General features: G+C 46.6%; 1 protein-coding gene across 1 annotated transcript in view; it reads right to left on the minus strand.

Annotated features, from left to right (window-relative positions):
- MYO18B (myosin XVIIIB) overlaps positions 1-23,841 on the minus strand; it is a 361,792-nt gene that overhangs the window by 163,011 nt on the left and 174,940 nt on the right. The window contains exons 26-30 of the mRNA XM_036737706.1: positions 12,543-12,662; positions 11,845-11,953; positions 9,846-9,970; positions 8,049-8,203; positions 203-326 (exon numbers count right to left, since the gene is read on the minus strand). Coding sequence (XP_036593601.1) covers positions 203-326; positions 8,049-8,203; positions 9,846-9,970; positions 11,845-11,953; positions 12,543-12,662 — 633 coding nt within the window. The remainder of the gene's footprint in view (positions 1-202; positions 327-8,048; positions 8,204-9,845; positions 9,971-11,844; positions 11,954-12,542; positions 12,663-23,841) is intronic.

Below are 23,841 nucleotides of genomic sequence, written 5' to 3' on the forward strand. Positions count from 1 at the left end.
TGGGAAATAAAGATCCCACTGGCTGCTTGCCAAAATCTTTACCCAACCGGCTGGGCTGCTTCAGAGCAAAGTAAATGTTCCTCTCCTTCCCAAACTATTCAGCTCCCCTTCCTGCAAGCATACAATTCATGTCTAGCTTTTTCTACTTGGATCAGAAAAATCTTGAGGCCCCCAGGGCCTGCAGCCCTTCCTCTCCACTTACCTCTAACTTGCTCTGAAGTTTGCCAAGATCCCATCGGATGTTCGCATTTTCCTGGGACAGTTTCTCCCGGAGGCCCCTTTCAAACAACGATTCGCCAATAGCCTGGGTTAACTGCATATCAAACCTGCCGGGGAAAGAAGGGGTGTTACCGCTTCATTCCAACCGAAGTAGAAGGAAAGACAGGAGGAGAGAAAGGGAAGGGAGGAGGGGAGGAGGGGAAGGATAGATGGAGGGAGAATATGGCAATGAGTAAGCAGACGGGTGGTATAGGCAGGGAGCACCAAATATGTGTGTGTGTGTGTGTGTGTGTGTGTGTGTGTGTGTGTAAAAATGCATAGCTATAATACATACATATAATATATACATACATATGAATTCATGTAAAAATACATAGCCATAATTTCAAGAAAGGGCATTTCTAAAGTCCAGAAGAATCATAGAATCTAGAGCTTGAGGTCATGTTGCCCAGCCTCTCCATTTAAACAGGTCCAGAAAGGCTCACTTATTTTCTCAAATTTATTTTTTGTTTGTTTTTGTTTTTGTTTTGGGGAGACAATCGGGGTTAAGTGACTTGCCCAGGGTCACATGCTATTTTCTCAAACTAGTACAGGCAGTTTGTCTGTTACAAATACCAAGAATTTTACCTGGCCATGAGTGAATTTAGAAAAAAAGATATTTATTTCACGTCATTATTTGACAGGGTGACTTGGCCTCTTAGTCCAGCACAAGCCCCCTTAAGCTAGGTACAAAAGCTCTTTTATAATTCATCCAGATTCGAATTTCGCACCCTGATCCTCATTGATCAGTTTTCACCAAACCCCACCACTTGATTACATTTTCTCATTTCCACATTTCAGCTCCCGCCTCCCTTCTCATCTTCATTTTCCCTTATGCTTAAATAAAGGAAAGGCCAAAAATGTTTCTAGTCTCCTCCCCTTTTGTCTGCCTCTGGTAGCTTGAGAAACGATCCTTCTCAATAGCTAAAGAGAATCCTAACCGTAGCCTAACTCCCGACTCTACCCCTAAAAGCATGAGTCTGAAAATGGGCCCCGATATCAATAATAAAGGTCTCATTATCTAAGGGCCAGTCAGGTTTAATGGGTTTTATCCCATGGCATTTCCTTTGAGATACAGGAAGAGGCCTTCTTAGAACAAAGAAAGGAGTCTCCCTTTTAGATATGTTACTTTTCAGGTGGCCAAATTCCTCCACTGCCTCTAAAAGCCCTTTATTTCCTACAGTCAGCCACTGATATGGCTTCAAATCATAGTTTCATATAATCTCTGTGGAAACAAAAACTCAATCATACCTTACATAGCTGAGATGGGATTTGAACCCAGCCTCTCAGACTCCAGTTCCAATGCTCTCTCTACCACTGCCACCATGTTCCCTCCTTAGTAAATGACACCTAACACTAGCTACAACCCTCCTCCTCACCCCCCAGAGGGGACTCAGAATACCTCAGCTAGATGGCTCTTGCCCCAGATGGAAGGAAGAACGTTTGCTGAGGCCATGGGTAGTAGATTCAAGGTCTTGTTGCACATCAGTCCTCATTCCTCCAGAAAGCAGAGGACCTCTCAAGCTGCGAATGGGCTGCCTTTCAATGCAATCTCATCACTAAACCAGTCACAGCTAAACTGTCCGGGTTGAGCCCACCATGCCTGCCACAGCTGCCCCAGGCCTAGAGCCCTAGAAGAAGAGGAGGGTCTGATTCCCTTGGATGTGTCTGCGGGTTCACTTGGAGAAAACAAATAATTCAACACTTCCAGGTATCCTGGTGACTTTAATAGCATCAGAGGACTACAAATTTGGGGTAACCTATGTAAATTGTTCTGCAAACTTCAAAGCGCCATCTACATAAATGCTAGCTATTATTTTATTATAGTTACTATTATTATTATAGATTTCATGCTAAAGAGGACCTCAAGGGATCTCCACTTTATAGGTGAATAAACTAAGGCTGAGTTGGATTTCGAACTCAGACTTCCAACACCAGACCCGAGCTGAATTCCATTGCTGGTATCTTATTGCAACCACGAGGCAACATAGTTTTGGGGCAGGGGTGGGTGTGGAAAAGATCCCTTCTAAGGCCCCTTCTGGGTCAATATCTAAGTTCTTCTAAAAGCTCCCTCCTTGGCCTCTGGCCATACCACATCCCTGGTGCCAGCCTTCCATGAAGGCAGGGAATGACAGTATTTTCAATACCATTTACATCTCAGAATCTCCGCTTTGGAACGGAGCTCGCAGGTGATTTTGTCCAACTTGGCATACAGTAAGTGTTCAATAAATGCTCGTTGATTGATAGACAACTTGTACCTGTATGAGAATCCCTTCTATCCATCACATGCTCTGTAAGTGGTGTCCGGCCTCTAACTGATGGCCCCTCCCAGTAAGAAGGAAGGACTACCCCTAGAGGCAGCCCTGGTGCCAAGCAGAACAAGGCTAAGCCCTTTCTACTGGTCTGCCTTTCAAATCCTCGGGCATAACTATTATGCCTCCCTTCCCCTAAATCTTCTCTTCTCCAGGCTAATAATCGGCCACTCCTTGGATGGGTCCATGGTCTCCAGCCCTCTCACCATCCTGGTCAGCTTCTGGACGAGCTCCAGGTTACCAGTGTCCTAGTCAGGGACCATCCATGCCTCCTCTGGAAGCATGTGAATGGCCTCCCCAGGCACTGCCCTCCATGACTCATTGATTAACCATGAAAGGCTAGACCAGGCAATTGGGAACACAAATTTATTTACTTCCCCGGAAGCCTGACTCCCTGCCCGGAATTAGGAACAGAGTCAGTCGATTGGGCCGCGAGAAGTCCCACTGGAGTCATTTCCCAGGAAGGTTGTTCCCCCAAGACTCAGGCCAACGGGTTCTATCAGCTCTCGGGTCTGACCTTTATGACCCACTTTGTCACTATAGCAACGGGAGATGGATGCCTGGGGCCCATTCTGGGCCAGTGTTTAAGGAGCTTTAGAGCCAAGGAGGGCAAGGAGCTGGACCAGAATGTCCTGGAGGTCTCATTTTGTACCCCACACATGGGCCATGGATGGTGGCCCAGGCTGGGGAGGTCCAGTAGATGGGCCATCTATCTATACAAGGTATCTTGAGGGCCACCTGGAGGCTCACTGTCTGATCTTCCACCATGAGCAAGCCAGTCTTGTGTGGTAAGGCCCTGCAATATCCAAGTGACCCCCTCCCACACACAAAGTTGAAATGCTGTATGGATGGCCAATTGCTGGGTATGTTGTGAAGCAGATTTCTGTTCAGGTAAAGAGGAGTCCCTTGTAACTCTAAGATGCCATGATTTGGGGATCAGAGAAAGGCCAGGAAACTTTGTTCTGGAGTGTAGGGAGCCATTAGGAATGGCAGAAGAGGCTGGAAAGGGGAGAGGGATGTCTGCTAAATACTTCTGAATCTGTTTGCACCATTTCACCATGTTTTGACATGCTGCCTCCTCTGCTAAATGGTAAGCTCCTGGAGGGCAAAGGAATTTTCATTTTTATCTTTGAATCCCCTATTGGCTAGCACAGAGCCCGGCACATAATAGACTCTTAAATGCTCCTCAGTTGACGGATAATTTAATGTGAAGACTTCCCAGAGGTTCCTCAGCCTCTTGAAGAGAAAACAGAGCGGGGGAGAAAGGGAAACTCCTGGGTGGAGAGGGGGAGCTGAGAGCTGAATGGTGCTCAGGTTCGATGTCGGCACACCTCAGTGGAGTTACAAATTCTATTTGTTGCTTCTTAGTAAACAGTCACTTACAGTAAACACACAGGCATGCACAAGTCTGACAGCACAAAGGGACGCCTTGGCAATCTCTTCCTTCTCTAAGTCAGTAAGCAGCCCCACCTCACTCCTTCCACCTTGTAGTTCTCGCCACAGAATTGATCATTTGAGCAAAAAGACCCCCCTCCCCCCCCCCCCCCGCCAATCCCAACAGCTCCAGATAACTGACTCAGGCCCATCTATCCCAAAAGTCAGAGCAGGAAAAGAGGAAGAGGATGGAGGTTCCCTGCCTCAGATCCAGCTGCCATCTACACATATGGATGCTGGATTCCCAATGTAAGAGTCATAGATACCAAAGCAACTTCCTTTGGGGAGGAGGTCATTGTTTTCCCCCATCTGGGGGAAATCCTGGCTTTCATAAATCTAGAGGTAGGAGAGACCTCAGAGGCTATCTGGTCCAACCCCTTAGGTTTTACAAGTGGACAAACTGAGGCTCAGAGAGTTGAGTTGACTTGCCCAAGTAAGGGCAGGAGCATAGGGTCATAGACACAGACCTGAGAGGGTCCCCAGCAGCCATCTGGTCCAACCTCTTCGTTTTACAGATGAAGAAATGGAGAACCAGGGAGGATCAATAATGTGGCCAGAGTCATATAGTAAGTGGCAGAATGGGGATTTGAATCCAAGTCCTCTGACTCCCAGAATGCCCTGCTACCTCTCCATTAGTTCCAGAAATTGCTTCCTCCATCTGGACACTGGCTCCAAGTATCTTCACACTGAGGTTCATGAGAGCCATTCCCTTAGGCAGCAGCAAGCACTGGGCTCAGAGTTAGAGCCCTGGGGTTAATTCTGGCTCTGCTCTTTACTGTCTGAGTAACTAACTGGAAACAGGTGGATTTTTCTCTCTCTGGGCTCTAGTGTTGGTGCTGGACTACGCTGACCTCCAAAGGCTCTGCCGGCTCTTAAACCATGATCCCAGAAGCCAGCTTGAAGCTGATTCCCAGAACTGTCTCCCCACCTCTAGACCCAGCTCCCAGAGGTTTGCACCCCCAGCTTCTCTCCCCCTCCAGCCCCCGCCCCGTGCTCTTCCTCAGGCTCTCTGACATCCTCCCCTCTGCCTCTCAGCATCCTTAGAATCTCAGCCCTTACAGTCTTTGATGATGCCCGCAGGGCTCAGCCTCTCTACCCCCACCCTTCTGTCAGATTACTGCTCAGCTTTTGGCTTCGGACCAGACCATCGCCCCTGAGGAGCCTCAACTACTCTGCCAAAGAGAGCCTGACAGAGCTGCCTAAAGCAGAGAGTGGCCACGTGACTAACCCAGCAGAGAGCAGAAACGGAACCTGAACCCAGGACTTCTGCCCAAGGCGACCCCCTTAGCGTGCTCATGGTCTGCCTCTCCATCCCCAAGGAGAACATAAGCTCCTGGAGGGCAGGTCTTTGAATCCCCAGTGCCTGACACATAATAGGAACGTTGAAAGTGCTTGTCAATTGACAGACCGATTGGTGCTTTTTCCTCCCTGTATAATGGAAGCTCATTCTCTGCCTCCTAGCAAACTTATTCTCTTGCTTTTTAATAAAATACAAACTCCTTGGTTTGACATTTAAAGCTCTACCCAGGGCTTTCAATCCCTGCCCCTTATTTTCATTTTTCTCTGTGTCCCCAGCACTTGGGGCAGCTAGGTGGCACAATGGATAGAGTGCCAGGCATGGAGCCAGGAAGACCCGAGCTCAAATCCAACCTCAGACACTAGCTGTATGACCCTGGGCAAGTCACTTAACTGTTTGCCTCAGTTTCCTTATCTGAAAAATGAGCTGGAGAAGGAAATGGGAAACCACTCCAGTGTCTCTGCCAAGAAAACCCCAAATGGCATCACAAAGAGTCAGAAATGGGGCAGCTAGGTGGCACAGTGAGTAGAGCACTGGCCCTGGAGTCAGGAGGTCCTGAGTTCAAATCTGGCCTCAGACACTTGACACACTTACTAGCTGTGTGACCTCGGGCAAGTCACTTAACCCCAATTGCCCTGCCTTCTCCCCTCCAAAAAAAAGTCAGAAATGACTGAACAATAACGACAACCCCAGACCTTAGGACAGAGGCTGGCACATAATCAGTTTTTAATAATTGCTCGTTGATAGATCGATTGAATGTAAATTTTTCAAGAACAGGGACTGTTGGTTTCCCTTTTGTCTCTAGTGTCCCCAGTACCTGACCCACAGGAGACATCATCTCTCCAATCTCTCTTGTAGTTATATGTACATATCCCCTCCCCCCCTTAACAGAATGTGAGCTTCTTGAGGGCAAGGGCTGTGTCACTTTTATCTGTTTCCCCAGCACCTAGCCCGGCACACAGTAGGTGCTTAATATTGACCACCCGAAGGATGTCGTTTCCTCCCAGTAGGAATTCAGGTCAAGGAAGTCCAAGAGCCCTGGGAGTAGGACCATGCCTCAGACCAAGAGCCCTTCTTCCAGCACGGCCCCATCGTCCAGGGGAGCAACCCTGGTGGAGATGTCACCTGACAGCTGCCCCGGTAGACCCCAGGGCTTCCACCTTATTAGCAGCCACAGCAACCAGAGACCCAGTCACAAAAGGTTGCCCCACCAATGTCCCCAGCACTGCCAGATGGCCTCGTTAATGACAGTGACACCAGCAAAGTTGTGTTACCACCTGCTTCCCTGCTGCACCCCAAGGACCACAGGCCTCTCCATATGACTTACAGCTGAAACCTCCTGTGTGTGAACCTTGAAGCAGCGGTCACCTGGGCCCTTCTGTTTGTAGCCTCAACATTGAGCTTGGTTCTTTGCACATAGTAAGAACTTAAGACATGCTTTTTTGTTCATTCATTCGCTCATGCACAGATTCATTCATTCATTCATTCACTCATGATACTGCCTCTCTCCAGTCTTAAGTCTTCTCTTCTCCAGACTAAACATCCCCACTTCCTTCAACTGGAGCTCAATATGGTGGACCCAGAGGCTCTTCATCACCCTGGTCACCCTCCCCAGAAACTCTCGTCAACCAGTTCATCAACATCCTCCCAAAACCATTCTGCCCAGAACTGAACACGATCTTCCAGTTCTGGTCTGACCGAATCAAAGCTCAGTGGAACAACAACCTTCCTAGCCCCAGACACTGCCCCTTGTCACAGAGCTGAAAATGACGTTCATCTTCTTGACCACCGTGTCATAAAAATGATGCTGCGCTAAGTCAGCCAAAAAGCTCTGGCCTTTAGATTCATTATTAAATGTATATACATATATGTGGGTGTATGTGTATATAAATATATATGTGTGTGTTTGTATATACATTATATGTGTGTATAAATATATGTCTGTATATGTATGTACATATATGTGTATAGATTGTGTACATGTGTATATGTGTTTTAATATATATTTATATATTTGCACATATATGAGATATATGTATGTATTGTATATATAAATGTGTATGTATTTATATAGATATGTGTGTATATACATAATATATGTGTATAACTATATATACATTTATATATAATATTTATATGTCTATGTGCGTATATAGATTGGGTATATATTTATATAGATATAATACATGTATATGTATATATGTGTTTATAAATATGTGTATATTTATGTTTGTGTATATATAATAGATGTGCATATATTGTATCTATGTATGTATTTATATGTATTTTTATATGTGTGTGTATGTGTTTAGATAGATATAATGCATGTATGCGTACATATGTGTCTATGAATATATGTTTATGTTTGTGTATATATGTATTTCTATAGATATGTGCATAAATATGTTTGTATATGATACATATGTGTACATAAATATATACATGTATGTGTTTATATAGATAAAATGTATGTATCTGTATGTGTGTATAAATATATATGTCTGTGTTTGTGTATACATGTGTATATAAATACTTACGTGTGTATTTGTATATACATAAAATGTGTGTGTAAATGCCTCACGACAACCTGTGTGTGCAGAGGCAGAGATTGAGGCCCAGGGACATTAAGTGACTTGCCCAGAGCCTCAGGGCGATTACAGGTTGGAGGTGGGATTTGAACCCAGGTCCTCCTGCTCCTCTTTCCACATCACCACACTTATCTTGGGGCAGTCGATGGCCCAGCTTACTTTTTTTGCTTCTTCTCCAGTTCATGATTTCTGCTCTGTTGGTTCTCCAGCAGTACTCGGGTATCCTCAAGGTCACAGGTCAGATTGCGGCACTTCCTCTTCAGCTGATGAGAGCTCCTCTTGACCTCCTCGTAGGCGTTCCGAGCTTCCCCAAGCTGCGAGAAGAAGAACATGGCATTTTCAGCGGCCCCTCAGCTTCATAATCTCCATACCTGTTAACACTTCTCAAGGCACCTTTGTGAACCCATCATTCCACTTTGGATCAGAGAATCTCGAGGGTTGATAGTGACAACCAGCATGTGGAGAGCCTTTTAAGGCTCACACCACACATTACAAATCACTTCACCCTGTCTGCCTCAGTTTCCTCATCTGTAAAATGAGCTAGAGAAGGAAATGGCAAACCACTTCAGTATCTTTGCCAAGAAAACTCCAAATGCAGTCACCTAGAGTCAGACATGACTGAAATGACTGAACAACAACCCCGACAAAAACAGAAGCTTGAACTTTATCCTAATGGCAATAGGGAGCCCTCAGAGCTTCCTGAGCAGGGGAGCTGAGGCTGGGCCAAGTTCAATAGGAACCTTGAAAACAAACTTAGCAAAGGCCTCCTCCCTCTTCAGGCATGAGACTTCCCCTCAAATGTTCTAGTCTGGATGGAGGGAACTCAGCAAAGCCACTCTGAAGAAGCCAGCTCATTAAGGAACTGTATTAAATAAGCAAAAACATTGGGTTAATGAAGCCTGTAATTCTAAATTCAGCATTTGAAAGCAAATGATTTGCCTTCCTGTATTCTGCTGCTCAGGAGAGGTTGCCATTTTATTGTTTTTTAATGTAACATGAAGATTCCCCCCCTCTCTTTGGGGGAACTGACCTAACTTGATAATCAGCTATTAAAGGGCTGGACTGCTCCCTCCCCTGCCCCCTGCACCAACTCCGGTCTCTTTATCTAGTGTAAGTTTCTTGGGAAGGACTATTTAACATCTGCCTGGGAGGTGATCATGGCTCCACACTCTCATCTTGGAGGTAAGAGACTGCTCAGCTCTTTGGCCTCAGCCCATCACATGTCATTAATAGTGTGGCCATACTGAGCCAGGGCCTCTTGGCTAAGGAAATCCCCACCTCTCACATTCTTGAAGCCTCTCCAACCAGGCCAGTCCACTGATTGCTCCCATTTTGGGCTGTTCATACCTTGTATCCCCAAATCAGCAAATGTCTAAACAGGACACGGGAGTCCAGGACTCTCCTTTTATAGTTGAGGAAAACTGGGGCTCAGTGCCTTATATATGCAGAGAAGCAAGAACAGAGAGAGGAATACAGCCTTGCTCTCCTCCCTCCCAAGCTGGGGCCCTTTCCACAAACCAGGCTCCCTTCCCAGAAAAAGAAAAGCACCAGAATCTGGTCAGAGATTAGGTCCAGGAATGATAGGTTTGGAGAAAACATTTTCTTCATCTTCCAATGAAAGGTTTTATAACCAAAATGGAATTGGGAAACCGTTAAGATGCTGCTGATGGTCTCTTTTCAACCCCTCCCTAGCTAGACCTCCAACACCCCTCCCAGCTCTGACATTCCCTGTTCAAAGGCCCCTCCCAGCCCTGACCTTCCCTGTTCTAAGGCACCTCCTAGCTCTGACATCCCCTGTTCTGAGGCCCCTCCCAGCTCTGACATTCCCTGTTCTAAGGCTCCTCTCAGCCCTGACATTCCCTTTACAAGCAGCGGGGTCTATGTAGGGTCCTCCCATCAGCTCTCAGTGGCACCAAAAGAACAGAGCTAGTCAGGCAGCTCCCACCCTCCTCTCACCTTTTCTTCTAGTTCCTTTCTGGCCTTCAGTTCAGATTCTAGTCTCTCCTCACACATCAGGAGGCGCTTTCGGAGAAACTCTATTTCTGTCTGTGCGCAGTCAAAACGTGTCTGCCAGTCATCAGCTGTGGAAAAGAAAAGGCACGCACTCAGACAAGGCACAGGGGAGCCAGAGGACATGGAACCCAGAAGAAGGGGAGTGAGGAACAGTGAAGAAAGGACTGGATTTGACTTTGTAGGTTTTTTAATTCAGATTTAGAACTAGAAGGGACCTCCGAGGCCATCAAATCCATTTTACAAATGAGAAAATTGTAAAGAATTTAGGTTTGGTGATGGGAAAACATTCCTACCAATGATAGAAGGGGTTGGGTTCACCCCCACTGGAGGTCTTCAAGTAGGGGCTGGATGACCACTGATCAGATATGTTCTAGAATGGTTATCTAGATATGGGTTGGACTCTGTGGCCACAGAGGTGCCTTCCAACTTGGGGCATTCTGGGATTCTGTCTCTGTGACCATGGCAAGTTACTCCCCTGAAGACACTGCCCAAGATCCCTCCAGCTCTATTTCCCCAGCCCCAGAGGTAGGGTATGGGGTACAACCCCTTCTCAGGAGAAAGGGACATGTTTCACACGGATTCCTCTTTCTCTGCCTATCAATATCCTGCCTGCCCATCCTTCAACACCTAGCTGAAGTCCCCCATCCTCCATGAAGCTTGCTCTGATTACCCTAGCCCACTGGGAGAGCCACCATTTTGGCCATTCCAATGGCCCCTCAGAACTCCATTGGTTGGGCACATATTTCATACTGCCATACTTACTTGTGCAGATATTTATAGCTTATACCATATGATGGGAGGCAATTTAGCCTGGTAGATATAGTGTTGGGGTTATAGCCATGGGACTTGGATTCAAATCCTCCTTCTTTTACTAACCATGTGACCTTTGACAAGTGACTTCCCTTCTCTGGACCTAGTTTCCTCTTTCTAAAATGGGTGATATAAGCCCTATATTCTTGGGGTTTTGAACCCAAAATGTGACTAGGTCATATAGTGTGCTAGACTTGGCATCAGGGAGACTTGAGTTCAAATCCTCCCTTGAACAATTACCAGTTCTGTTTACCCTGAACAAGTGAATTAGCTTCTTGGAGACTCAGTTTCTTCATCGGTAATGTAAGGGGGTTGGACCTGATAACCCCTAAGGGCCCTTCCAGCTCTGGGTATAATCCTATGGACCCAATTGAACACATCTTAAATCCCATCTTACTAAATTCACCCCAATGCCATGGTCATACAAAGTCTTTTGGAAGCATGACCATCATCCAGGGTGTTGGTTCCCCTTCCTCGCTTTCATCCCCTGCCAAGGTGATAAGGAGGCATATTCTGTGCCTAAGCCACTTGGTCAAACTCAGTGTCTACTTCCTATCCTGGGATGCTTGATGCTATTTGTACTTCAGGGCCAGGTGGATCCCAGAGGCCTCTAAATGAGGTGCTGCAGAAAGCTTCTGTGGGGTGACCACAGATTAAAGCTCAAACAGAAAAAAAACAGGAAAACCAGGCTTCTTAAGTCATCATCACCCTACCCTGCGGCAGCCCCTCTCAATCCTTCACTCCTGCTAATGCATCTGACATAACTAGAATGTGATTCCCTTGAGGGCCCTGAAGGGAGACCACCAGTCTGACAGGAGCTGACCCCTTTCTTCCCTCTCCCTGACCTGAAGATGGGGAGCAGCCATGACAAGTCAACAGAGATGTCGCTCTGCCCACCCATCAGCCGGGAGCCTGGACAACCAGAGGAAGATAGGACTCCAGCAGCAAAGAGCATCCAGCCCTGGCAATGACAGGCTATGGTTCTGATGTTAGTCAGAGTACAAGATGCATGGGGGTCCAAGACTCCTTAATCCAGGGCCAAGATTGAAGAGAAAGGAGCCGACACAGCAGAGGGCCTTGGGAGTGGCTCCTGCTTTCCATATCCCTCTCTCTGGGCCAGTCTCCTACTTACCTTCTCCAGAATGAGACTTCCCCACTTCGCACAATTCAATTTTATGCTGGGCTTCCTCCAGCTGCTTCTCCACTGACCCCAAACTCTTCTGTGTTTGTTCGTATTTACTCTGAAAGGGGAAAAAGGTATCAAGACAGAAAACCAAACTGGACACAGTTCGCAGACACCCTGGGCCTCTCCCACCCAAGTCATCCACAAAGACCAAAAAGAAACTCGGCTGTCTGTCGTTTGAGGGTCTTCTTTGCTTGCTAGCCTGGCTCTTCTCTCTCTCTTCCCAGGCTTCTTGCCCATTCCTCCCCTCCATAGCTCAGCTACTGGACTACTTCCTACTCCTCTCACAGGACGCTGCTGACTCTGCCCCACACCTGGAATATTTTCCTTCCTTGCCTGCCGGCTCCCTTAGCTTCCCTGGCTTCCTTCAAGACTCATCTGAAACAACAGCTTCATCAGGAGGCCTTTCCGAGTCCCCTCAACCACTCAGGCCTCCCTTTCCATCAGCTCTATACAAATCCTGTATCTTCCTATCTGCGGACATCTCATCTCCCCCATTAGAATGAGGGCACAGCCTGGCGTGTGCCTGTGAACTGACTAACTGATTGCTCATTGAAGAGAAAGGGGAGCTCATCCTGTGACTGTGGCGATGCCTCTGCCCTCCCCCAGAGGCTGCTAAGCCCGGATGGGCAGGCAGAGACACCCACCTTCAGCTCCTGGATCTCCCTGGAGGCCCGGAGACGCTCGGCCCGCTCGCTCTCTAGGACCCGGCAGGCCACCTCTCCTTTGAAGCGCTCGTCAGAGAGCTCAGTGGTCAGGTCGGTGATCTGGGGGGGAGTCCAGGGAGAGGTGATTACAGGCCTCAAAAATGGCCCCGAATTCCAAATAGATACACACACACACACACACACGCACACACACGCCTCAAAATGAGAGTCGAACATCACTCAGATGGTGGAACAGGAGAGAAAAAGAATGAAGTGCAGGGTTATCACATATAGGTGTGTATATGTGTGTGTCTGTGTGAGGGGGTGTTGTTTGGAAAAAAAACTGACCATAATAATAATCAAGCAGGAACAATAATAGCTGATAGGTATAAATGCCTTAAGGGTCACAAAAAACTGTATGGACTCTATCTCATCAATCCCCACAATAACCCTGTAAGGCTACAGATATTGTTATCATCCCCATTTTATGCATTGGTAAGTTGAGGCCCAGAGTTACACGATGAAGGACTATGGGCCAGGACCCAGATGAACTCTCCCAATATTCCTCTCCAAACCACTTTAAAATAGCACCTCAAGTCAAACTTTGGAGTGGCAGAGCCAACAGAAGTTCAGAGGGAGACATTTGTCCAGCCTAACACAACTTAGGTCTACATGAGAGGTCTGTAACACCAGGGTGGGCATGAGCAACGATGGTGGGCCTTGGAGGTGGCTGGGACAGCAGCAGTAGCTTCAGGAGCTCTCATCCCAAAAATGGTAAGGGGTTTGGACAACTGGTCAGAAAGAGATTACGGGAACCCTTTGCTGGCACAGTGTGCAGCTGGTGCTGACTGACAACTCTATTGCCCATGCACAGACCTTTCTGGATCACAGTTCCAGGATGGAGAGAAGTGCTTGTGATCATCCACAAGGGAGCAAGGGCCCTGGTCACAGTTCTAAGACCTAGACATCATATTTTAAGAAATGATAATGAAAAATCTGCCCTAGTATCATAGATCCAGAGGGTAAAATAGACATTGAAAGAATCCACAGATCACCCCCTGAAAGAGATCCCAAAATGAAAACTCACAGGAATATTAGACCAAATTCCTGAGCTCTCAAGTCAAGGAAAAAATATTGCAAGCAGCCAGAAAGAAACAATTTAAATATTATGGAGCCACAGTCAGGATCACACAAGATTTAACACCTTCCACTTTAAATGAGCAGAAGGCTTGGATTATGATATTCTAAAGGGCATTGGAACTAGGATTACCACCAAGAATAACCTACCCAGCAAAACTGAGTAGAAGCCTACAGGGGAAAATGGATATTTAACGAAATAGTAGATTTTCAAACATTCCTGATGAAGAGACTAGAGTGGAATAGAACATTTTATATTCTAAAAGAAAACTCAAGAGAAACATAAAAAGGTAAACATGAAAGAGTAATCATAAGCTTCTCAATAAAGCTAAACTTTATATTCCTATGTGGGAAGCTGATACATGTAACTCCTGAGAATGTCATCATTATTAGGGCAGTTAGAAGGTGTTTACATAGACACAGAACATATATATGTGTCAATTATGTTGGGACGATCTCCAAAAAAATGTAGGGGAAAGAAAGAGGGATGCACTGGGAAAAGGAGGAAGGGAGAGGTAGAATTGGGGAAAATCATCTCATACAAAAAAGGTGCACAAGGAAGAACTTTTATAGTGGAGAAGAAAATGGGGTGAAGGTAGGGGGCAACGCTTGAACCTCACTCTAATGGGAATTGGTTCTAAAGAGGGAAGAATACATATACACACTCAGTTGGAAATAGAAATATAACTTAGCCAATAAGGAGATAGGAGGGAAAGGGGATAAGAGAAATAGAAGGAGATAATAAGGGGAAAGGGGGATTGGGGGAGGCAGTGGTCAGAAGCAAAACAGACTTTTGAGGAGGGGCAGGATAAAAAGAAAGAAGGATAAACATAAAAAATAGGATGGAGGGAAATGCACAATTAGTCATCCTAACAGTGAATGTGAATGGGATGAACGAATCCACAAAATGGAAGTGGATAGCAGAATGGATTAGAAACCAACTCTAACAATATATTGTGTACAAGAGAGACATTTCATTGTGTACAGCGACAGCTATGTTACTGTGATTTGCCCCAGCTCACATAGCAAGTGTCAGAGGTAGGAAATGAATCAAGATCTCCTGGACTATACCACACCATAGTGGTTCTCTCTCCTCCATCCAATCAACAAACATTTATTGAGCACCAACTATGCTCGAAGGACTGTGGAAGCCCCTGGGAATACAAAACAAAAAAGAAGACCCTGCCTGTCCTCAAGGAGATTATGTGTTGTTGGAAGAAATAATATGTGTACATGACCACATGTGAAATACATGGAAACACATAAAATGCTAAATATCTACACATTAAACACATGGTACTTTTGGCACAGAGGGGAGAGGCTTGCCATTGGGAGGATCACAAATCACATTATGCAGGAGCTAAGCCATAAGCTGAGCTTTGAAGGGGGCTAGCGATTCTGAAAGGTGATGGCGAAGAGCAAGTTCATTTCAGAGATGGGGGACAGTCAGAGATGGACATGGGTAATAGAATCTCATGTTTGACAAACAGCAAATGGGCTGGTTTTGCTGGGAGGTCTAACACATGATGGGTATCAGCCCACAAGATAAAGTCATCATCCTCTGTGTAGCATTTGAAGCCCCTCACAGTTGGGCTCCAGCCTCATTATGGGCTCAATTATAGAATCACAGAATCTCAACCAGAATGGACTTCAAAAGGTATTAGACCAACTTTTACCTGCATGATAATGTATAACTTCTGCAAGATCTCTGCATTGTGAAGAATTAATGTTTGATTCAAGGCCTCCTCTGATGGGAAGCTTCCTACCTCCTGAAGCAGCCCGTCCTACTTTGAGATAGCTCTAATTATCAGGAAGTATTGTCTTAAACAGACCTGAAATCTACTTCTTTATAAATTCCTTTGTTCTGCCCTCTAGGACCAAGAAGATTTATCCCTCTTCCACATGACCACCTTCCAAAGGTTTGAAGTTTACCATCATGTCCCCCTGAGTCTTCTCTTCTCCATACTCAATACCCCATTTCCTTCATATGACATGAACGCAAGGCCATTCAGCCACCCTGGATGACCTCTTCTGGACACTCCCCAGCTTATGTGTCCTTAAATTGTGACTTGCAGATCTGAACACAGTACTCAAAATGTGCTCTGACTAGGGCAGAGGACTGTCGCCAGCCTAATCTCAGTGACTCTAAGTGATGACCTCTAAGACCCATCCCCAGCGATGACCTCTAAGACCCAACCCCAGCGATGACTTCTAAGACCCGATCCCAGAAAGGACCTCTAAGACCCATCCCCAGCAGTGATCTCTAAGACCCGACCTCTAAGACCCATCACCTACCAAACCCTGCCCCTCCGTGCCTGCTCACTGTGCAAGGTGTTAGTTCTGTGAACTTTCTCGCCCCGTCCCCAACTCATCTCCGCTACTTCCGAGCAGCTCTCACTGTTTGGGAGTTTTCTCTGACATCAAGCCTGAATATGCCTCTTAGCTGCCTCCAGTTTCTGTACTGCCCACTAGAGCCAAACAGAGTTAGCCACAGATTCACTGCTGTCAGAGCGAAAAGGAAGCTGAGAGACCAGCCAATCTGACTCTTCTCCAGCAACCCTGAGATCCCTTGAGGCCAGGCAAGTGTGGCTCCCCATGTCCCCCTCCCTCACCAAAAAGCACTTTTAAGGAAAAGGCAGGGATTTATGTAAACAAAGGTAGGCATTTGAAGAATTGGGAAGGGGGAAAAGGGGAAGAAAAAGGAGAATCTACACATGGGGAGGCCTCAAATGTCTGGGCTCACTTCGATGTGGAGCTTACAAACCCTTGAAGCAATCAGAGCTCCTGACAAGCCCCACCTCCCTCCACCTTGTAAAGGTTAATTCTCCAGACCTCTATGTCCTCCCAGCTATTCCCAGATGAAAGAGAGTCAGTCTGGCTCTGACACTAATTATGTTCACCAGGCCTGTAAACAGGCCTTCTTGATGCGAACAAGGGTAGCCCCATGCTGCCTCTTTAGAGGTACAATCAAGGCAGGAGGCTGCTGACCCGACGTTGGGAATGGCACTCAAGGCCACAGGGAGTAATGAGATGCAACTGTGCTGAGCCTGGGGCTCAGTTCTGTGCACTTTCTTGCTCCTTCCCCAGCTCATTTCCTCTCTTTCTGAGCAGGTCTCACTGTTTGGGAGTCTTCCCTGACATCAAGCCTGAATATGCCTCTTAGCAACCTCCATCCAGCATTCCTGGTACTGCCCACTGGGCCAAGCAGAGCCAGTCACAGATTCACAGGTTGTTGGAGCCAGAAGGAAGCTCAGAGACCAGCTCACCCAACCCCACTTCAACATCCCTGAGAAGTGAGTGGTCAACCTCTCCGCTCCTCAAGAGGACTCCATATATTTTCGAAAGCTGTCATTTTTAGAAATTGTTTCCTAACTTGTATCTTAAATATGCCTCTTTGTCAAGGAATGGAGGAAGGAGGGAAGGAAGGAAGAAAGGAAGGAAAGAAAGAAGGAAGGAAGGAAAGAAGGAAGGAAGGAAAGAAGGAAGGAGAGGAGAGGAAGAAAAAAGGAGAAGGAAGTAAAGGAGAGGAAGGAAGGATAAAGGGAAGAAAGAGAGAGGGAAAGAAAGAAAAAAGAACAAAAGAAAGAAAACTTTAACTTTGCTTCCTTAATCCTGTACTTGTTCCGTTGATTTCTTGAGCCCAAGTGTAAGAGTTTATATTTATCCCTATTAAATTGTATTGATTGTTAAATGAAGGTATGTGACTTAATGACCTCTAAGGCCCTTCTTTCTGCTCTAAATCAATGATCCTATGATTTGGTCCAGTACTCTACCATGCCAAGATCTTTCTGATTCCTGACTCTGACATGTGGATTCACTGCCTTTCTCAGATTTCTGCCATCTGCCCACTTCATGAGCTGTCTACACCTTTATTCAAACAGTAACAAGTACATTCACTAGTATCAAGCCAAACCTAAAGCCCTCTGAGGCTGACAAGGGGCGTTTCCTTACTCCACTCTGCTGGATATTGGACCCTGGGAGAAAGTCCCTGCCAGTCTCTCAATCAGTGTTGTTTATAGGTTCGCATAGGCAGAGAAGAGAGAAGGGGAGAAGGAAAGGGCAAGGGGAGGGAACAAGCATTAAGTGACAGCTATGTGCCAGGCACTGTGTTACGTGCTTTACAAACATTATCTCACTTGATGTGATTTGACAAAGCAGAATTCAACAATTGGGATCCAATTTAATAAGCATCAAGAACAATCATTTTGGGAAGGCAAAGTGTTAGGTATAACCAAGACAAAGACGAAACCATCCCTCCTTTTATTCCACGTAGGGAAAGAGAAACTAAATCCAGAGGAAATGGAGAGCAATATCATTGGATTGCTTTGGGGACCACAGCCTGATTGCTTTCAGTCCATTCTGTATTTTTTTCCCTCAGGTTCCAGGCACAAAGAGGTAGTACAGGACGGTGAAAAGAGAACATGCCTCAAAACCAGTAAGACCTGGGTTCAAGTCTTGCAACGGACACATACTATCCACGTGACCCTGGGCAAGTCACCTAAGCCCTCTGTGGTCTAGTCCACTCTGAAGGACTAAGAGAAGACACCAAGAGCTGCATTGTTCCAAGGAGCTCCCCCAACTCTGTCGATGAAACCACATATCCAGTCCCTATTTCCTACAGGTCTAAGGGTTGGTGCAAGTTGCCATAGATGGTCTACAAGGACAATGTGTCTCACCAGTGAGATGGGAAAAAATGCTAGATTTGGGGTACAAAGGCCTGGCTCTGCCACTGATCAGCTGTGTAACCGTACCATTGACAACCTCATAAAACTCTCTGTTTCATCATCTACAAAATGGAGATTACAGTCCTTGTCTTCCCCACTCCACTGATTGGCTCTTAGGACAATGTGTGTAAGATTTAAACTGGAAGAGAAATAAAGATGATCGCTAGTCATATGGGTGACCTTGGGTAAGTCATGTCCCCCTGTGCTAGGCCTTGGCTACCTTCTTTGTAAATTAAAGGATTGGATGATCTGGCCTCCAAGCTCTAAATCCCACAGTTCCCCCACAGGATGCTGGCACCATACTGGCAGGGCCTGGATCCCACAGGGAGGCTTGACTCCAGGCAACTTCACTTTCAAATACAGGTATCCATAATTAAAACATGATTATGCCCAATGAAAACATGGAGTAAGTCTTGTGCATCAAGGAAATTGCCCAAATCTCCCTGCTCTACTTCCCCACTCCCCCTGCCAATCAGCATTAATCAAAGATTTCTGTATTGTGTTCTATCTGCTTTGGCCAATTAGCATGAAATTTAATTTGTGCTAATCAGCCTGAGCAACAGGAACACAAAATTAATTTAAGGCATTAATTTCAAATTGCACAGTGAAAATGAACTGAGGCAAAAAGGGGGGGGAATACCCCCCACTTTTTTCTCATCTCTGAGAGCTGCCTGAGAAGACAGAGGTAAGTGCCCCAGACTGTCCTGGGCCCCCTAACCCTTACCCCTGCCCTGCAGGCTGTGCAGCATTGGGACTGAGCTTCCCAGGCATAGGGAAGGGGTGGGCAGCATGTCAAGGCACAGTGAGGGGACAGTGTCTGGGAGAAAGCCTGGGAGGATTGCAAAATCACAGCAAATTAAATGAGCTGGGAACGCTTTATTTTCAAACGGGGGAATTATGCTTGTAGGTTTCTCAAGGCCCAATTAGCCTGAAATGATCGGATGGGCAGGTTTCATGTGCTGTTTGCCAGACCGGAAGGGCCGTTCCTCAGTTAAGCAGTGATGATAACCAAGGGCCTCTGGGTGAGCTCGGAGGGATGCCAGAATGAAGGTTTATAATTGTAGAATATTACTGCCGGGAAGGACCTTAGCCATAATCTACTCTAAACCTCTCCTTTTACAGAGAGGTAAGATGGGGTCCAGAGAACAGAAGGGATTGCTTAGAGTCCCACAGCGATGAGATCCAGGGCCACACTGGAGTCTCCCTCCCAGGCCAGCCATTTGTCACAGGGATATTCAGCCTTGACCCGCCTTTTGCATTCAGTATTAGCTGGGATGGATTCTTATCCCTTTTGGGGATCATGCACAGTCAGGGGCTCTCCATGGAGGAATAATTGAGAATTTACTGAAGTCAAGGGCTGTAGACGTCTGGAATAGCCTAACTGGGGGGTTAGAGAGCTGACCTCAGGGTGACCAAGGCCTCGGTTCAGGTCTTGCCTCTAACATGGTCACCCTGGCCAAGTCACTCTATTTCCTCATCCATCAGGAAATTAAAAAAATTGCGTTGCCAATCTGCCTTGGTAGAGGGAGGCCCCTATGCCAAGTCATAGATCTAGGCCAAAAGAACAAAACCGTGCCTATGCAAAGGAGATATGTCACAGTCTTGTCCGGGGAGGCTTTGTTTAATATCTATGGGCCTTCTGTTCTGTTCAGTAGGAATTTCAGGAATACTGATAGTATTTTTAAGGGAACAGGTCCTCTAAGTGGTTTCTATAAGAAACTGCAGAGATTTACTACGTGACCTAGGTCAACTCAATTCTCTTTGGACTCTAGTTTCATAAAATGCAATATTGGACCAAATGTCAAATGTAACTCTGATATTAGGAGGTGCAGTGGTTAGAGCCCTGGGTCTAGAATCAGGAAGATCTGAGTTCAAATCAAATCTTGCCTAGCCCTGTGACCCTGGGCAAGTCACTAGCCCCAATTTGCCTCAGTTTCCTCATCTGTAAAATGAGCTAGAGAAGAATATGGCAAACCACTCCAGTGTCTTTGCAAGAAAACCCCAAATGGGATCATGGAGAGTCAGATACGATTGAAATGACAACAACAAGGTTGCAGAATTATAAGATGTTAGATCTAAAGCCAGAAACCACCTCAAAGGCCAGCTAGTCCAGCCTCCTCACTTTAGAGATGAAGAAAGTGAGATCCCAGGGGATGTGACTGGCCCAAAGGCCCATAAGTAGTAAGATCAGGATTTGAACTCAGGTCTTCTGACTCCAAACCCAGCTCTCATGTCTGGCTACTTCAGACATTCTCATTCCTAAGGTTCTTTCAAGTTGCAACATTCTAGGTTCTAAGAACGATCTCTGTTCAAATGTTATACCTGGAAGGTCATAGCTTTCTGTTCTGACATTCCTTGTTCTGAGGCCCCTCCAGCCCTGACATCCCCTATTCTAAGGCCTCTCCCAGCTCTCATATTCCCTGTTCTAAGCCCCCTCCCACCCCTGACATTCCTTGTTCTAAGGCCCCTCCCACCCCTGACATCCCCTGTTCTAAGGGCCCTTCCAGCCCTGACATTTCCTGTTCTAAGCCCCCCCCCAGCCCTGACACTCCCTGTTCTAAAGCCCCTCCCACCCCTGACACCCCCTGTTCTAAGGGCCCTCCCAACTCTGACATGCCCTGTTCTAAGGCCCCTCCCAGATCTGACATTCTCTACTCTCAGGTCTTTTCTTTCTGCAACTTAGAACTTCTGAAACTTAATGAGTCTGATTCTCCCTTAACCAACCTTTAAGTTGGTGTCTCTTTTTATTAACAAGTGCCTCAGACACTTATTGCCATGTGACCCTGGGCAAATCACTTAATGTCTGTTTGCCTCAGTTTCCTCGTCTGTAAAATAGGAATCCTAATTGGACCTACCTCACAGGGATCAAATGGGACACTATTTGTAAAACGCACTTAGCACAATGCCTGACACATGGTGGGTCCTATATAAATGTTGGCCATTATTAATATCTCACAACATTTTCATTTTTACCAAGAACTGCTCATAAATTTCACTGCAAAGGTAGGTGAGAGGCAGATTGTAGATGGCCAGGAAGGCCAAAGGGAAGAGTTGGTCATTTGTTCTAGAGGACACAGAGGCTCCTCCCCACCAAAGGGAGACATCAGAGCAGGCATTAACAGAGAAAAAAGAAATCGAATAGCCAGCATACAAGCACAGCTTCCTCAGGCACTATTTGCCCAGGATATGAATCTCAGGTCACAGCGTGCCAGCGGCTGACCCTGGTGTTTACTCAGGATTTTGCAGAAACCTAGAACAAATCTCCAACACACATCCCAGCCACCAGCTGCCAGGGCCTCAGGGTGCCCATGGCTTGGGCAGAACTTCCAAGACCAGCCTTAGAATGACTTTTCTGCCATGAGGCCCCCCACTCTGTGTGTGGTGCTCCTCTGCTGCAAGCTCCCTGGCAAAAATTTGGCTTGGTTCTTATTCATGGGCTAATTTCTTTTAACATTCATAGCACTGCATGGTGGAAAGAAAGCTGGCCTTGGAACAACAGACCCTAAGCCTACTGGCCCAAGCCATTGGCTGGACCAGATGAACAACTCTGAGCAGGCCACTTTCCCTCTGTGCCTCCGTCTGCTCATCTGTCAAAGGACTGACTTGGTCTGTGGACAATTTCTCTGTCATGGCATGCTGTGATTGGATGATTCAGAGACAAAATATAGTACAATAAGGGTCATCAGATTGGGTTCTTGGTTTGCCTCTGAAACCAGCTGAGTGACCTTTAGTCACCACCCATTCTGGGGCTTGTTTTCCTTGTCAGTTGGACTGGGAGGGATGTTTAGTTCAAGCCCCACCCCCCTCATTTTTATAACTGAGGCCCAGAGAAGAGGTAAGAACAGAGACAGAATTAAAACCCAGATCTCATGACCAGAGAGAGATTAAACCTAGAGCCTAGGCTTTAAACTGTGCCTGGATTCCTGCTCTCAGTTTGGGAGGTCAGAGGATCAATGGGACATCAACATGGGCCTGAAGGGGAAAGGGGACGAAGGCCCTTCACAGTCCACCATCTTGTTCTAAAGTCCCTCCCACCTCTGACGTTCTGGGTCTGACATTCTATGTTCTAAACTCCTTTCTAGGGTCTGACGTGTTCTAAGATTCCTCCCACTCCGACATTCCTCGTTCTGAGACCTTTACTCACTCTGATATTGTGCTCCATGAGCTAAACTCTCTTCAGGTTTTGACTTCTCTAAGTTCCTTCCAGGTCTAACATTCCATGAAACAAGAACATCTACCCTGGACCAGACTGCCTCCCCACACTCTTCCAAAGCGACACCGGGATCTTTCCACCAGTCTCCTTTGCAGACGAATTTTCTGTCCTAAGTCTGATGTTCTCATTTTATCTTAATGGCTCCTCTTTAGAGGTGGGAAATCATTCAGGCTAACGAGCTAGAAGGACCATCGGGCACGGACCCTGTTCCCTGCAGTAAACAAGGATTCAGTGAGGCCTCCTGGCATATCTGAAGTACACACACACACACACACACACACACACACACACACACACACACCCCTGCAATAGTGCCCGCCAGGCATCGGAGCTATGAGAAAGAAAAAAAAAACCTATTTTTTCTAATGGAAATGAAAGCAGCCACTTTGCCTTAGAAGGAAGATTTTGCCCACACGCTGGGGGAATATTTATAGCCAGCCACCCTGGCTGCTTCTCAGCTCCTGTTTCCCTTGTCCCCAAATGAGGCCCTTAAATCACTCTGCAATAATGTTGTCTCTTTAATAAGCCTCGTCAAATGTAGTTTTCACTGATGAGACAACAAAATCAGGGACATGATGCTGGGCCACGTTCTGTCTCCTTGCTCCCGCTCTCCGCAGCTAGCTCAGGAAGGGGGAGCCTAATGGTGCCTGAGGAGCATTACGTGGGTTGGGGCACACCTTGCCTCGGCTGGCAGCCCCGGTTCAGATCGCTGGCCCGTCTCTTCCCAGCTGAGTGACCATAAACAACTTCTCTGGGCTGCCATTTTCTCATCTATAAACTAGATATGATAATACCCTCCGCTATCCGCTGAACCAGGTGATTAGGCCCCTCCTGCCTCTCGGTAATGCAGCCTATGCTGTGCACCAGAAAGATCCCAGATGAGAGGTGAAGGGGGCAAAGGAGAAGAAGGAAGGGGAAGGGAGGAGCATCTCTTTGAGCCACCAAGGGGCACGGGAGGGAAGTGTGCAGGGTAGAACCGGCAGCTAAGAGGGATTGTGGACAATAATATAAGCTAGGAAGAAGAAGATGTTAATTATGAAGAAGAGAAGGCAATGTAATGGGAGTCAGGAACATCCTGGTTCATTTCAAGCCTCAGACCCTCAGCAGTTGAGTGTGATTGGTCAAGCCACTTTACCTCTGTTTGCCTCAGTTTTCTTTCCAGTCCTTTACACTCTAATTCAAAACTCCAGAGAGGATGGGTCACTTGTGGGTGCTTTCCTCATTA

The sequence above is a fragment of the Trichosurus vulpecula genome, chromosome 1 (genome assembly GCF_011100635.1).
Source record: "Trichosurus vulpecula isolate mTriVul1 chromosome 1, mTriVul1.pri, whole genome shotgun sequence".
Classification (NCBI taxonomy): domain Eukaryota; kingdom Metazoa; phylum Chordata; class Mammalia; order Diprotodontia; family Phalangeridae; genus Trichosurus; species Trichosurus vulpecula.